Raw genomic sequence first — 13765 nt, 5'->3', positions numbered from 1 at the left:
CCCCCGCCGCGGCGGAGGGAGCGTGCGGGCTGCGGGCTGGCACCGGGCCCGCCCCGCCCAGCACCGGCACCGGCCCGGCCCATGGGGGCTCCGGGAGCGGTCGGTACCGCAGGTGAGGGGCGGGGGACGGAGCAGTACGTCCATCACCGCAGAACCGGGCCAGGGAGGGGAGCGCGGGGTGCAGGGGGTGGCGAGGGGTGTGTGCGGTAGGGGTGACAAGGGCGGTGTGCGAGGGGGGTGTGTTCAATGTGGGGGGGGACAAGGGGTGTGCCGGGGGGTGTGGACAGGGATGCGGGGGGTGCTGGGGGTCGGGGTGCACCGGGGGGTGGGTGCCCGGGGCTGCAGCCGTGCACAGGGGCAGTGAGTGTGTGCCCGAGTGCGGGTGCATGGGGGGGTTTGGGCTGGGGGGAGCGGGTGGGCAGGGGCAGTGGGGCTGGGTGGGGGGCTTTGTGCATGGGGGGAGTGAGGGAAGAGTCTGGGGTGGGGATCTGGGGGTGCAGGGGAGTACCCGGGGGTCTCGGGGTGCAAGGGGTGCTCAGGGGGTCTGGGGATGCAGGGGGGGGGGGTCGTGCCGGGGTCTGTGGTGTTCTGGGGAGGGGCTCTGGCCGTGCCGCTGGAGCCAGAGGGTCCCCAGTGTTGGGAGGGCAGCAGCAGGGTTCTGGCTGGGGACACGGGCAGTGCCAGCCCCCCCAACACACATGTCCCCACACATGGCTGTGACGCCGTGGTGACCCTCCCCTCCCTTTGTGGGGACAGTGCCACCCCACCGGGCACCAGGGCCAGCGTTGTCGGGGTGACCATAGCCGGCAGTGCCCGGCTCTGTGGTTTGACGTGAGTCAGCAGCACGGTGAGCCGGGGGGAGCCCTGATGCCGGTCCCGCTCCTCGCCAGGCACCCGGTGAGCCCAGGCCGGCAGCGTGTGACCAGTGCAACGGCCTGACCGGCAGTACGGCGTGACCACTGTCATCGTGGTGTGACCGGTGTCACGGCGTGACCAGAGATACGGCGTGACCATGCAGGCAGAGGCCAGAGGGGATTTTGGCAGCAGGGAAAAGCACCCTGGTGGGTGGAGGCTCGGGGGGCTGCTGCAGGCAGGGGGGGGACATGCTCCTTATGGTGACACTGCGGTGGCACCCACTGGCACAGCGTGGGGTGGGATGGTGGGAGCGGGCAGCCCCCGTGTCTTCTCATGTCCCCTATTTCCCCGCTGCAGGGACAGCGCCACCAGCACTGGGTGCCCTGTCCCACCGCACGGGGGTCAGGATGTGGCAGGTGCCAGGTGTCCGGTGGCACAAACCAGACCCAAACACCTCCATAATGTCCCTCTGTCCCAGCAGGGGGATCTCTGTCCCCTGCCCTGCTGCCACCATCCAGTGGGGGAAGCAGGAAATGCTGGGCCCTTGGTGAACTTGTCCTGGTGTCATCGCACCTGGCAGCACGGTGATGGCAGGGCCACGCCACCACCGCGGGCCACCGCGGCCTCGCCATCTCTTGCTGCAGACAAACCAGCCCTTGTCTGGGCCCCGGCACAGGCTGTGCTTTTGTCTCACAGACACAAAGGGGCTGTCAGCAGGAGGGGGGGGTTGGCAGCAGTGTGTGTGGGGGGTGTCCCGCCGGGGACCCTGCACCCCTGGGGACCTGCCACCACTGACAGTGTCGATGTCACAGAGCTCGCCAAGGAGATGGTGGCCCCGGAGTGCCCAGCTGGGACCCCCCACCATGGCCCATCCCCTCAGCCCCCCGCAGTCCCGGAGGAGCCAGGGGGCCCCATCCCCAGCGCTGGTCTGCTGCAGGTCACCGAGCGCAGGCGTGAGTGTGGCTGTCCTCGGGGGTCCCTGCCAGTCCCCGGGGTCCCTTGACTGCCCCAGCAGTCCTTCCTTGTCCCCTGGGGTCCCTGCTACTCCCTGAGGTCCCCTGCCTCTCCCCTGGGGTTCCTGTGGTCCTCTGTCTGTCCCTGGTGTCCCCCACCAGCCCCTGGGGTCCTTCTCTCTCCCAGGGGTCTCTTGTCTGTCTGCTGCCAGCCCCCAAGGTCCCTACCTGTCCCTAGCATCCCCTGCCTGTCCCCAGGAGTCCTCCACCAGCCCCTGTGGTCCCCTGCCTGTCCCCAAGGGATCCCATCTTCCCCCAGAGTCACCTGCCTGTCCCCGGGGTCCCTGCCAGCCCCCAGGTAACCGTGGCCCCCCCAAGCCCCTTGTGCCCCATCCCCATGTCCCCGCAGAGCCCCTCAGCAGCGTCTCCTCGCTGGAGGTGCACTTTGACCTCCTGGACCTGACGGAGCTGACGGACATGTCGGACCAGGAGCTGGCTGAGGTCTTTGCTGACTCCGATGAGGAGAACACAGCTGGAGAGGGGCCCGGTGGTGAGACCATGGGCTCTGGCCCCCTCCCTCTGTCTGTCTGTCCAGGAGCAGGCCCCAAGCTGTCTGCCCAACCTGTCTGTTGCTCTCTCCATCTGTTGGTCCCCATTCTGTATGTCTGTCTGCCTACTGATCCATCCATTCATCCATCCAGGAGCAGACTCCAAGCTTTCTGTCTGTTCCCAGTCTGTCCAAAAGCAGGCCCTGAGCTGTATGTTTGTTCCTGGTCTGTCTGTCTCTCTGTCCACCTGGAGGCAGGCCCTGAGCTGTCTGTCTGTCCCCAGTCTGTACACCTGTCTGTCCATCGGTCTGTGAGGAGACACCGAGTCTGCCCATCCCTGGTCCATCTCTCTGTCTGCCAGCATGCCCCAAGCCCTCTGTCCATCCCCACTCTGTCCATCCATCTGTGAGCAAGCCCCAAGCATTCTGTCCACTGCTGCTCCATCTCTCCGGTCCATCAGCACTGCCCAAGCCCTCTGCCCATCCTATCTGTCCATCTGTCTGTCTGTCTGTCTGTCCATCAGCACCCCCTAAACCCTCTCTCCTGGCCCCCCCCCCCAAAAACAGGGCTGCAGCCAGCACCACGGGCCGGTTACCTTCGCTCTCCCTCCTGGACTAGAACACGAGAACAAGGTCGTGATAAGAAACACCTCAACGATCCACCGCTGCCACCACCACCCCCAGACCCCCCTTTCCTGCCCCCTGAGCGCCCAAGGGACCCATAGGGGCCACCACTGGGTGGGCTACCAGTAGCCTGGGACGTCTAGGGCAAAGAAGGGGCAACCGGCTACTGGTACCTGACCCGGTTCTCTCTGTATTCTGGTAAAACCAACCAACCAACCAACCAACCAACCACCCTCACGCCTCCTGCCCGTCTCCGTTGGAGGGGTTGGGGGGCGGTGACACAGCGGTGACGCGGGCAAGCGGCGCAATGACGTCAAAACCAGATGAAATTGTGCAAAAAAGGCCTCATTCATGTCCCCGGCTCTGTCCCAAGCCTTGTGGCTAGTGTGGGTGGGCAACCAGTAGCCCCCCAACCTGGTTTAAATCTCTGCCTCCATCCCAGTTTCCTGGAAGAGGGATTGTTTCCTCAAGCTCAACCGAGCGCATTTGGGGCAAGTTGTGGAGTTGTCGTAGTAGCAATCCCTGTTTTGTTTTGGGGGACAACAATGGGGTCACAACCATGACACGGGTGTGTGTCCCCTCCTTTGTCCCCAACCTCCCCGGGTGCCCTTACCGGTGGAAAACAGCAGAGCAGTCGGTACAGACGGAGGTGTGGCTGTCGAAAGGGAAGAGGACATCACCTTCCTTGCAGAGCTCACAGACGAAACCTTTTGCTTGGCAACGCTGGGGAAAAAAAATATCCTCAAGGATGGGGACATTGTCATTTGTGTCCCCAACTCTCACTCCCTGTACGCGGTGCCAGCCCCACCTCGCAGTCCAGCTTGATGTGTTTGGCAAAGAGGGTGTGGATCTCTGTCAGGGAGCAGCTCAAGCGCCCGGCTTCGATGTCGATCAGGTCCTGCAGCGAGTACATCTCATCGTTCTCCACAAAGTGCTGGCGGTCCTGCAGCTGCGGGGGGAGCATCACTGTCACTGTCACCATCACTGTCACCATCACTGTCACCACCACCCCTTGCCCCATCCCTGACCTGCAGCAGCAGCCGCGCCTCCATCGCCTCCTTGCAGGTGATGAAGTATGGCTTCATCAGCAGGATGTCCTGGCGCAGCTTCTGCAGAGGGACAGGAGGGGACAGGATGGACGCAGGAATGGGGACAGGGAGGGACAGAGGCAGGGGAAAGGCAGTGTCAGGATGGGGACAGGTATGAGATGGGAATGGGATGGGGACAAGTTAGGAACAAGACAGAGAGAGGGATGTGACAGGGAGGGGACAGGAATGGGTACAGAGAAGAGGGTGGTGGCAGGATGGTGACAGGGTTGAGATGGGGATGAGGATGGGGAGAGGTTGGGGACAGGATGGACACATGCTTGTGACAGGAACAAGGTCAAGTTCAGCCCCGTAGCAGTTTGGCCACCTCCAGCCCCTCTGTGCTCCCCCTTTGTGGGACCCAGGGTTCCCCTCAGCCCCCAGCCCCCCAGTGGGGTTCCCCTGTCCCCCTTGCTCACCCGGATCTCCACCAGCTCCTCCACGTAGTTGAAGAGCAGTGGGTTGATCTCCCGCAGCCTCAGCACCGGCCGCGACACCATCAGCGCCAGGTACCGCATGCTGCACCGCGATACCTGCCCAGGGACACTGTCACCTCCTGCCACCACCACGGGGACCCCAATGCTGGGGATGCAGCCTCCACTAAGTGACCTCCACCCAGGGCTGCAACCCCAGGGACCCTTGTGCCCATAGACGTGTCCCCCCAAGTGACCTCCAACCAGGGACCTGGTGCCCAAGTGACCCTTACCCAGGGACACAGCCCCCCAGGTGGCCTCCAGCCAGGGACATGGCCCCCAAAATGACCTCTAATGCCCCTGCCCCCAGCACCTTGCGGGGCTGGAAGTCCCAGTTGTGGATGGCACGGGCGGGCACCACAGCCAGGTCGTTCCAGTGGCAGCCGCTGCAATAGTAGAGTCCGGTGTAGTCACACTGCCGGGCCTCGCTGGGCACCCCCCCTGTGGCACGCGGGGCATGTGGGTCAGCACACACACTGGCACACGTGCCAGCACACGCACACTGCACTGGCACACGTGTTGGCACACATACCAGTACACACGCTGGCACACACACATGCACTGCACCCACACGCGTGTTGGCACACGTGCCGGCACAGTCACCGGCACACGCACCACACCGGCACACGTGTTGGCACGTGCACGTGCACCACACTGCCACACGGGTCAGCACACACCCCACGCCACGCACCCACCCCCCTCCGTGAGACCTGGGGGCACAATGGGGTCCAGCCCCACCTTCCCCTCTTCTGGGGAAACCCCAGCCCCACAGAACCACCCAACTCCCCAGAGAGCCCTAAGGGAGCCCAGCCTCACACCCACAACCCCCCAGCCCTACCTGAGCCTCATACAACCCCCAGCTCCCTCCAGCCCCACACAGCTCCCATGTCCCCACAGCCCCATGCACACCCCAGCCCCAAATAGCCCCATGCATCCCGCAGACCCCTATGGCTCCACACAAGCCCCTAGACTCACACAGTCCCTTGCAGCCCGCAGATTTCCCCACCCAGACCTTAAGGGAACCCTGCCCAACCCAGCCCCATCTTGCTCCCACCTCTCCACACAGTCCACACTCCACCAGCCCCATATTCCCCCCAGCCCCATGCTCACGGAGGGAGACGGGGGCACGGCACTCGGCGCAGCGATAGTCCTGACTGTCCAGCCCACTCTCGGGGCAGATGCTGAGCTGGTACTCAGCCTGGTGGCTGACCTTGGCCCGCACGCAGGGCCGGCTCACCAGCGGCAGGCACTTGCTGTGACACCGGTAGTAGCAGCCTGGGGAGGGGGACAGGTGGCCATCATCAAAGGGATGGGGGTGAGAGGGGCACCGGGTGGCATGTGGGGAGGTCCCAGCCCCACCTGTGCAGGTGTACCAGGTCTGGATGAGTCCCCAGATGATGGTGCTGCACTTGTCACACATCTGCTTCACGCTCTTGCTCTTCTCTTTGTAGAAGCGATGCTCCAGGACCACACGGATGTTGGGCTCATCTTCATCTGGATCCTGCAGACAAGGGGGGGGGGGGGGATGTCTCAGCGTGGGCGCATCCCCCCCAGCCATGTAGACCCCTCCCCTTGACCCCCTCCAGCCCGCCCCACTTCACCTTCAGCTCCTGCAGCTTGAGGCGGAGGTGGATGAGCCGCACCACCGCGTCCTTCTGCTGCTCCGAGTGCTCGGGCAGCGCCAGGATCACCCGCTTGCACTCCTCGATGGCCTTGCACAGCTGCCCCACGTCCGGCGCCAGGATCAGGCCCTGCGGCAGCCGGGAGGTGATACCGGGACCCCCGACCCACACACCCCCAGCCCCCCCAAACCCACCCGCCCGCCTCCCCACACCTCACACATCCCCCTGCCCACTCACCACGGGCCGGGAGAAGTGGTCCTCGGCCAGGCCCAGGTCCAGCGCACCCTCCGTGTCCTCCGGGGTCGGATCCGGCCGCGGGGCTGCAATGGGGTGAGCGCCGTGGGGAGGCCGGGAGCCCCTGCCCTGCCCCACTGCGGGGCCGGGACCCTCCGTCCCCCTCTGCCACGGGGCCGCCACCCCCCGCACGCTCTAGCGTGGGTCCGGGACACCTCGCCATGGGTCCGGGACCCCCTGCCCACCCCGCCGTGGGTCCAGAACCCCCCGCCATGGGTCCCGGCCCCCCGCCTCCCCGCCGGGAGGGGCTCAGCACCCACCTGGGGCGGGCTCCGCCTCCTCGGGGCGCTCGGCCTCCTCGGGGGCCTTGTCGAAGGGGTTCAGGTGGGCCTGGCGGAAGCGGGCCAGCCGCTCGTCGTACGCCATCGCCGCCGCCGCCGCCCTGCGGGAGGACCGGCGGGACCGGCGGGACCCGGCCCCGAACCTGGACCCGGCCCCGCCTCAGCCCCGCACCGGGACCGGCCCCGCCCGCCCGCCAGGGGGCAGCGCCCGGCCCCGCCCTCCGCAGCGCTAAGGCCCCGCCTCCTCCCGGGAACGGCTCCACCCCCCCCGGGTCCCGAGCGGTGGCGCCGCCTTCGGGCCGGAGGACCGCACCGCTCCGGGCGGGGCCGCGGGAGGGGACAGCGGGGCCGCGGCGACAGACCCCGGGGGATGGCCCCGCCCGACCGGCCCCACCGGACCCGCCCGTGTCCCCCGACCTTGCCGCACCTCCTCAACCCCGCGGACGAGCCCACAGTGCCTCGGTCCCCCTGTCCCTTGTATCCATAGCGCCCAGCCCCACAGCTCCCAGCCCTATAGTCCTTTGTCCCCATAGCCCCCAGCCCCATAATCCTTTGTCCCTACAGTCCCCAGATCCATAGTCCTTTGTCCCTGCAGTCCCTAGCCCTATAGTCCTTTGTTCCCGTCGCCCCCAGACCCGTATTCCCAGTCCCTGTAGCCCCCAACCCTACAGTTCTTTGTCCCTAGAGCCCCCAGACCCATAACCCTTTGTCCCCATAGCTCCCACGCCCATAGCTCTGTGCCCCTCTCCGTGTCCCCCGGCTCAGCCCCTCTCTCCACAGGGGCACAGAGAGGGTGCAGTGTCCCCAGGGGGGTTCTGCAGCACAGCACAGCCCCCCACCCCACTGGGGGTCCCAGGGCTGTTCGGGCTGGGGGTGTCTCGCTGCTCCCCCCACCTAAAACCGGACCAGGGAGAGCACCCTAAGGGTCTGTGCCCCCACCTCAGCTGGGGGAGACAAGGAGACCAACACTGCCCCGGTTCAGGGTGGGGACAGTCACCACCCTCCACCCCAGCAGGGAGAAAGGTGACAGTGGGGACAAAGGCACAGCCACCCCCAGGTGGCACCTCCCATCCCCAAGAGGCAGGAGGGTGTCAGAGACAGGGCAGGGGGGACAAAGGGACATAATGGGGACAGGCACTGTCTGAAAGGGGACCAGGGTGTGGGCACAACCATCCTGAGGGTCCCTGTCCCCCACCCCTCTCCCCAGACTGCAGACAGGTGGTACCTGGACAGCAATAAATTTATTGAGTATTCAAAAAAAATAATAGACACAAACCAGTAAAAAAAACCTAAACGGGGGGGGGGGGAAGAGGCAGGAGGGAGAAGGGAGGGGGGAGGCCAAGCTGGCTCAGGGAGGGTCAGGAGACATCAAAGGGATGAGGCGAGGGAGCCCGGCTTGGGGCAGCAGCGTGAAGCTGAGGGGGATGCGGGGGGGCATCACTTGGCACCCTGTGCCTCTGACTCCTCCTCGTCGTCCTCGTACATCTCACCCTCCTCCTCAGCCGTGGCGTCCTGGTACTGCTGGTACTCAGACACCAGGTCGTTCATGTTGCTCTCGGCCTCGGTGAACTCCATCTCGTCCATCCCCTCGCCCGTGTACCAGTGGAGGAAGGCCTTGCGCCGGAACATGGCGGTGAACTGCTCCGAGATCCTCTTGAAGAGCTCCTGGATGGCCGTGCTGTTGCCAATGAAGGTGGAGGACATCTTCAAGCCCCGGGGTGGGATGTCACAGACGGCCACCTTGACGTTGTTGGGGATCCACTCCACGAAGTAAGAGCTGTTCTTGCTCTGGATGGCCAACATCTGCTCGTCCACCTCCTTCATGGACATGCGGCCCCGGAAGACAGTGGCCACGGTGAGGTAGCGGCCATGGCGGGGGTCACAGGCCGCCATCATGTTCTTAGCATCAAACATCTGCTGTGTGAGCTCGGGGAACAGTGAGGGCACGGTACTGCTGGCTGCCACGAGCCGTCAGCGGGGCGAAAGCCCGGCATGAAGAAGTGGAGGCGAGGGAAGGGCACCATGTTGACAGCCAACTTGCGGAGGTCAGCGTTGAGCTGACCGGGGAAGCGGAGGGAGGTGGTGACACCGCTCATGGTGGCCGAGACCAGGTGGTTGAGGTCACCGTAGGTCGGGGTGGCCAACTTGAGGGTGCGGAAACAGATGTCATAGAGAGCTTCGTTGTCGATGGCAGTAGGTTTCATCTGTGTTCTCCACCAGCTGGTGGATGGAGAGTGTGGCATTGTAGGGCTCCACCACCGTGTCTGACACCTTGGGGGACGGCACCACGCTGAAAGTGTTCATGATGCGGTCGGGATACTCCTCCCGCACCTTGCTGATGAGCAGGGTGCCCATGCCAGAGCCGGTGCCACCGCCCAGCGAGTGGGTCAGCTGGAAGCCCTGCAGGCAGTCGCAGTTCTCGCACTCCTTCCGCACCACATCCAGCACCGAATCCACCAGCTCGGCCCCTTCTGTGTAGTGGCCCTTGGCCCAGTTGTTCCCAGCCCCGCTTTGCCCTGTTTTGGGGGAGGGGACAGAAACACCCGATGGCTGCCGGCACGCCCGCGCCCACGCCGGGGAGGGGACGGGTGCCGGCGGCAGCACCGGTGAGATCTGAGGATGAGGTGTGGTGGGAAGTGGAAACCACAGGGGTTTGGCCATGTGCCGGGCCCTGCGGCACGGGTGGGGGCCCGGGTGGTGGCTTATCCCCCCTCCTGCCCCAGGACCTACCAAAGATGAAGTTGTCGGGGCGGAAGAGGTGGCCAAAGGCTCCCGAGCGCACGCTGTCCATCGTCCCCGGCTCCAGATCCACCAGGATGGCACGAGGCACGTACTTGTGAGCTGAGAGAAACCCCGTGCACGGGGAACCTGCTGCTGAGCCCCCCCGGAGCACCCCTCCCCTGGGGAGCCCGTGGGGTGCGTGCCCAAACCCCCCAAACACAGGAGCCCTGTGGGGCTGGGTGCCCACTTCTCTCCCCCCTCAGCACTGTGGATGGGTGCACATGGGGTGTGTGTCCCCCCAAATCACAGGGTCCCATGGGGAGGGCACACATGGTGTGTGTGTCCCCCCAAATCACAGGGTCCCATGGGGAGGGCACACATGGTGTGTGTCCCCCCAAATCACGAGTTCATGGGGTGGGTGCACGTGTACCCCCCCCCATATACCATAAGGTCCCCTGTGGTGGATGCAACACATTATGCCCCTCCCCCCCACAAACCACAGGGTCCCACGGGGCATGAGCCCCCTCCCTCCCACCAAGCCCGTGGGGCTGGTGCACGTGTCATGTCCCCCCTCCAAACCAGAGGATCCCCACGGGGTGGGTGCACACATCCTCCCTCCCCCACTCCAGCAGCCTCAGGCCTTGGGGGGGGGGATGATTAGGGTCGGGGTCCCTGGCTGCCCAGGGGCTGCCGGGGGGTCTGGGGTCCTTACAGGAGGCTTCATTGTAGTAGACGCTGATGCGCTCCAGCTGCAGGTCCGAGTCCCCCCACGTAGTTGCCGCTGGGGTCGATCCCGTGCTCGTCGCTGATCACCTCCCAGAACTGGGGGGGCAGTGGGCTCAGGGGGGGCACCGGGACCGGGGGGAGGGACACACACACACAACCGACACCCAGGCTCAGAGTCGGGGGGAATGGGGCACTGGGACCGGGGGTGGCACCAAGTCTGGGTAAGGGGGGGTCACAAGATGCTCAAGGGGAGCTTGGGGGGGGCAGTGGGACTGGGGAGGGGAGCACTGGACACACACACACGTGCAGCAGAATCGGGGTGGGGCGGGGGGTGGGACACACCAGGACTGTGGGGTGGGGTCACACCGGGGGGATCGCATCGGTGTTGGGGGGTCGGCTCAGGGGGACACACACACACCAGACATGGGGAGGGGGGGAACGGACCTCAGGATGGGGGGGTCGAGGCACACAGCAGGCTAGGGGTGGGTCAAGGAGGGAGGAAACACGTAGACCGGGGGGACACACCGGGCTCGGGAGGGGGGGGGGACATCCCGGTTTCAGAGGGCATCACAGCGGGACCAACGGGGGCGATGTCACCCCCAGAGCGGGGGGCATTGGACTTCGGGTGGTGGTCACCCCGGGCTCAGGGTGGAGGGGACACGGGGCAGGGCTGGCCCGGAGGACAGCGCTGGGGGCGACACGGTGACCGTGGGGACTCTGATCTGGGGGGGTCACCCCGCGCCCCCGGTCGGGGCGTGGCCGGGAGGGCGCCCCCTGCAGGCGGGGCGGGGCGGGGCGGCGGGCGCTGTCCGCGGTGCTGAAGGGCGGACAAAGGCGGGGGGGCGGGGGCGGTTCCCTTTGTCCGCCGGTGCGGCAGGAGGGGGGGGGGGGCGGGGGATCGGTGAGTGCCGGTCCGGACCCCGCCGTTACCTTGGCGCCGATCTGGTTGCCGCATTGGCCCGCCTGGATGTGGACGATCTCCCTCATGGTGCTGCCGGGACGGGACCGGGACCGGGAACGGGCCGGGAGCGGGAAGCGGAGCGGAGCCGGGGATCGGTAGCGCGGGGGGCGGCCCCGCCGCCGCCGCCTCCTTTATAGGCGCCTCGCGCCGCACCGGGCCGGCCGCTGACGTCACCGCCGCCCCGCAGCCAATCGGCGGCCGCCGCCGCAACGCTGCAACAGCCCCTGCGGCACCGGGACCGCCGCCACGCCCCGGCACCGCCCCGCCGGACCGGGGACCCCCGGCACCAGGGGGGGACCCTGCACCCGGGAGCGGGAGGGGGGAAGGGGAGGGTGAGCCGCCCCGGCATGCTGGGGACCCCGGTACCGGCAGTGCGGAGGGGTGTGAAGGGGAGTGGGACCTCCCGGGTGCGGGGGAGCGGCGTGAGAAGGGGGAACACGCACACCCCAACCCACGGCCCGCCATAGGGGAGGGCACCGCAGGGTTCGGTGGGGTCGCTCCACAGGGTCCCGGGAGGTGTCTGGAGGTCCGGGGCTTCCGTGAGCCCCGCGGGGACGGGGCGGGCGCGGCCCAAGAACAAAGGCGGCAGCGGGGAGGGGAAGGGGCGGGGGGCTCTTTGTCCGGGGGCGGCCCCAGTGCCCCTCTCCCCATCGGGATCCGCCTCTCGCCTGCACCCCGGGCAGCTCCAACCCCGCGGTTCCGCCCAGTCCCCGTTGGAACCCAGGGACTCGACAGCGGCAACCGGGAACGATTGAGCTTCGAATAAAGGGTGAGGGCGGGCGGGGCGGACCCCCCTGGGTCTGCCGGTGGTGCCAGCCCACATCCTCACTGCAAAGAGCCTTTATTGGGGACCACACATCCACCAGCCCAGCCCGGGGGACACCCCGCAGCCCCTCAGTCCATCCATCTGTGTGCCCCTGTGTCTGTCCATCCACCGGGGTGGTGGTCGTGCCATGTGTCCCCCAGCCCTGGTACCACTGCCTACCAGGAGCACAGCACCAACTCCCGCAGCGTCCGCCAGAGCTCCCCGGCTCCGGAAGGCGTAAATGAGGGGGTCAACCACTGAGTTGCAGATGATGAGGATGAGAAAGAGGTTGAAAGTAGCTGAAGAAGCAAGTGCAGAAGGGGTTGGTGGGGCAGGTGACGATGAGGATGAGGTGGAAGAAGAAAGGCCCCAGCAGATGAAGAAGACGCCTAGGAGGATAGTGAGGGTGACAGCTCCCTTCAGGCTGCTGCTGCGGTAGACGGTGGGTTGCTTCTGCTGACTGGAGATGCTGCGGAGGTGGTGGCGGGCCAGGGCAAAACATGTGGATGTAGAGCACCAGCATGAGGACCAGCATGAAGAGGAAGAAGCCGATGAGCAGAGGAGGATGGCGTTGCTGCGGTAGTAGGTGAGAGACGGTGCTGGAGACAGTGCTGGCCAACCAGACGCTGGCCATGGTCACCACGGCCCGCTGCAGGGTCATGATGCTGTGGTACGCAGCGCGTAGAAGATGGTGATGTAGCGGTCCACGGCGATGACCCCCAGGAAGGAGGGAGGACACGATGGAGCTGCAGATGAGCATGTCATCGACGTTGTCCATGTGGCGGACGATGGTGGGTCGGACCACCAGCACACCGTGCTCCAGCAGCAGCAGGAAGAGCGTCTCCGTCAGGTTCTGATGCTCACCAGCATGTCGGAGACAGCCAGGCAGCAGATGAAGTAGTACATGGTGAGTGCAGGTTCCTGTTCTTCAGGATGGCGGCCACCACCAGCAGATTCTCCACCAGGCTCACCAGCCCCAGTGTGAGGAACAGCTCGTTGGGGATGTTTGAGCCCCTGGCACCAGGCGCCGCCAGCCCCGGCCGTGGCGTTGCTCTGGTTGCCCCTCGCTGGCGTTCCAGGGCTTCACGCAGCAGCCGCAGGGGGCCAGCGTCGACATGGCCCCCGCCTCAGCCCCGGGATCCCCCACCTGGGGGACAGGGTAACGCCACAGCACCCACAGATCCCCGGGTTGCCCCGCCAGCACTCCTCTGGTGTCCGGTGATGGGGCCAAGAGGAGGTGGAGGAATTGGGAACGGGGTCCCACCACCTGGGGACGTGCCACGTGCCTGCCAGGACCCTCGGTGTCACAGCTGTCTCTGGGCCAGCCCTGCCCGGTATCCCTGCTGCCCACGCGCCTGCTGGCCCAGGGGATGGGGAAGAAAAGGCCCTTTCTCTGCCCACTTTAAAGGCGGCTCTGGCAGCTCCCTCCTCCTGAGGAGGGTGGGCACCCGCATGACGGCAGCACCCAAGGGAGCCACCATGGGGGCTGGGGCTGCCAGACCCCTAGAATGGTCTTGGGGGACCCCAACGTTGAAGTCACATATGCCTGGTTGGTCCCATGTGCCCTTGGAGAGTCCACACCCCTGGGCTGTGAGTGTTGGGGGCTGCCAGGGTCTCCAAGTGTTCTGTGTGCCCTGGGGTGCCCTGACCCTGAGGACTTGATAGCTTGGGGGTCCCCTGTGTCTTGGAGCATCCATGTGTCCATCTGTGCTCAAGCGTCCACATACCCCGGGGTGTCCGTGTGTTGAGTGTCCATGTGCCCTTGGGTGTCAACGTGCCCTGGGGTCCAGGTGCCCGGGGAGTCCTTGCACCCTGGAG

At 66.1% G+C, this 13765-nt stretch overlaps 4 protein-coding genes across 4 annotated transcripts; 1 reads left to right on the top strand and 3 right to left on the bottom strand.

Moving 5' to 3' along the window:
• Positions 1 to 44: 44 nt before the first annotated feature.
• DBNDD1 (dysbindin domain containing 1) lies at positions 45 to 3329 on the top strand. The gene is made up of 5 exons (XM_030457917.1): positions 45 to 112; positions 891 to 1061; positions 1668 to 1808; positions 2218 to 2358; positions 2923 to 3329. The coding sequence occupies exons 2-5, from the start codon at positions 1013 to 1015 to the stop codon at positions 3078 to 3080; spliced, it is 489 nt and encodes a 162-aa protein (XP_030313777.1). The 5' UTR covers positions 45 to 112; positions 891 to 1012; the 3' UTR covers positions 3081 to 3329.
• On the bottom strand, positions 3309 to 6919 carry DEF8 (differentially expressed in FDCP 8 homolog). The gene is made up of 11 exons (XM_030457915.1): positions 6714 to 6919; positions 6397 to 6479; positions 6139 to 6288; positions 5897 to 6038; positions 5648 to 5812; positions 4851 to 4978; positions 4484 to 4597; positions 4008 to 4088; positions 3788 to 3928; positions 3593 to 3702; positions 3309 to 3501 (listed from the first exon to the last, which is right to left on the bottom strand). The coding sequence occupies exons 1-11, from the start codon at positions 6817 to 6819 to the stop codon at positions 3399 to 3401; spliced, it is 1323 nt and encodes a 440-aa protein (XP_030313775.1). The 5' UTR covers positions 6820 to 6919; the 3' UTR covers positions 3309 to 3398.
• A 1156-nt stretch (positions 6920 to 8075) lies between these two features.
• TUBB3 (tubulin beta 3 class III) lies at positions 8076 to 11243 on the bottom strand. The gene is given in 8 exon segments (XM_030457822.1): positions 8076 to 8666; positions 8668 to 8718; positions 8720 to 8926; positions 8928 to 9250; positions 9465 to 9575; positions 10168 to 10225; positions 10227 to 10277; positions 11112 to 11243. Coding segments are annotated over 8 exon segments (1353 nt in total). The 5' UTR covers positions 11169 to 11243; the 3' UTR covers positions 8076 to 8171.
• Positions 11244 to 12123: 880 nt separating this feature from the next.
• On the bottom strand, positions 12124 to 13064 carry MC1R (melanocortin 1 receptor). The gene is given in 13 exon segments (XM_008491753.2): positions 12124 to 12168; positions 12170 to 12241; positions 12243 to 12316; positions 12319 to 12445; positions 12447 to 12502; positions 12505 to 12539; positions 12541 to 12622; positions 12625 to 12677; positions 12679 to 12802; positions 12805 to 12852; positions 12855 to 12954; positions 12956 to 13009; positions 13011 to 13064. Coding segments are annotated over 13 exon segments (924 nt in total).
• Between the last annotated feature and the right edge of the window lie 701 nt (positions 13065 to 13765).

This window comes from Calypte anna, chromosome 11 (genome assembly GCF_003957555.1).
Source record: "Calypte anna isolate BGI_N300 chromosome 11, bCalAnn1_v1.p, whole genome shotgun sequence".
NCBI classification, from domain to species: Eukaryota; Metazoa; Chordata; class Aves; order Apodiformes; family Trochilidae; genus Calypte; species Calypte anna.
Note: the sequence above shows the minus strand (reverse complement) of the source record. Positions and strands in the feature narration are given on the sequence as shown.

Excerpts from the sequence above, each read along its gene's own strand:
- DBNDD1 (XM_030457917.1), top strand. The coding sequence starts at position 1,013 with ATGCAGGCAGAGGCCAGAGGGGATTTTGGCAGCAGGGAAAAGCACCCT. Across the intron at positions 1,809-2,217 it reads GCAGGTCACCGAGCGCAGGC|AGCCCCTCAGCAGCGTCTCC; the intron begins GTGAGTGTGGCT and ends ATGTCCCCGCAG. Across the intron at positions 2,359-2,922 it reads AGCTGGAGAGGGGCCCGGTG|GGCTGCAGCCAGCACCACGG; the intron begins GTGAGACCATGG and ends CCCCAAAAACAG.
- DEF8 (XM_030457915.1), bottom strand. The coding sequence starts at position 6,819 with ATGGCGTACGACGAGCGGCTGGCCCGCTTCCGCCAGGCCCACCTGAAC. Across the intron at positions 3,929-4,007 it reads AGGCGCGGCTGCTGCTGCAG|CTGCAGGACCGCCAGCACTT; the intron begins GTCAGGGATGGG and ends CTCCCCCCGCAG. Across the intron at positions 3,502-3,592 it reads TGCTCTGCTGTTTTCCACCG|GGATTGCTACTACGACAACT; the intron begins GTAAGGGCACCC and ends AAAACAAAACAG.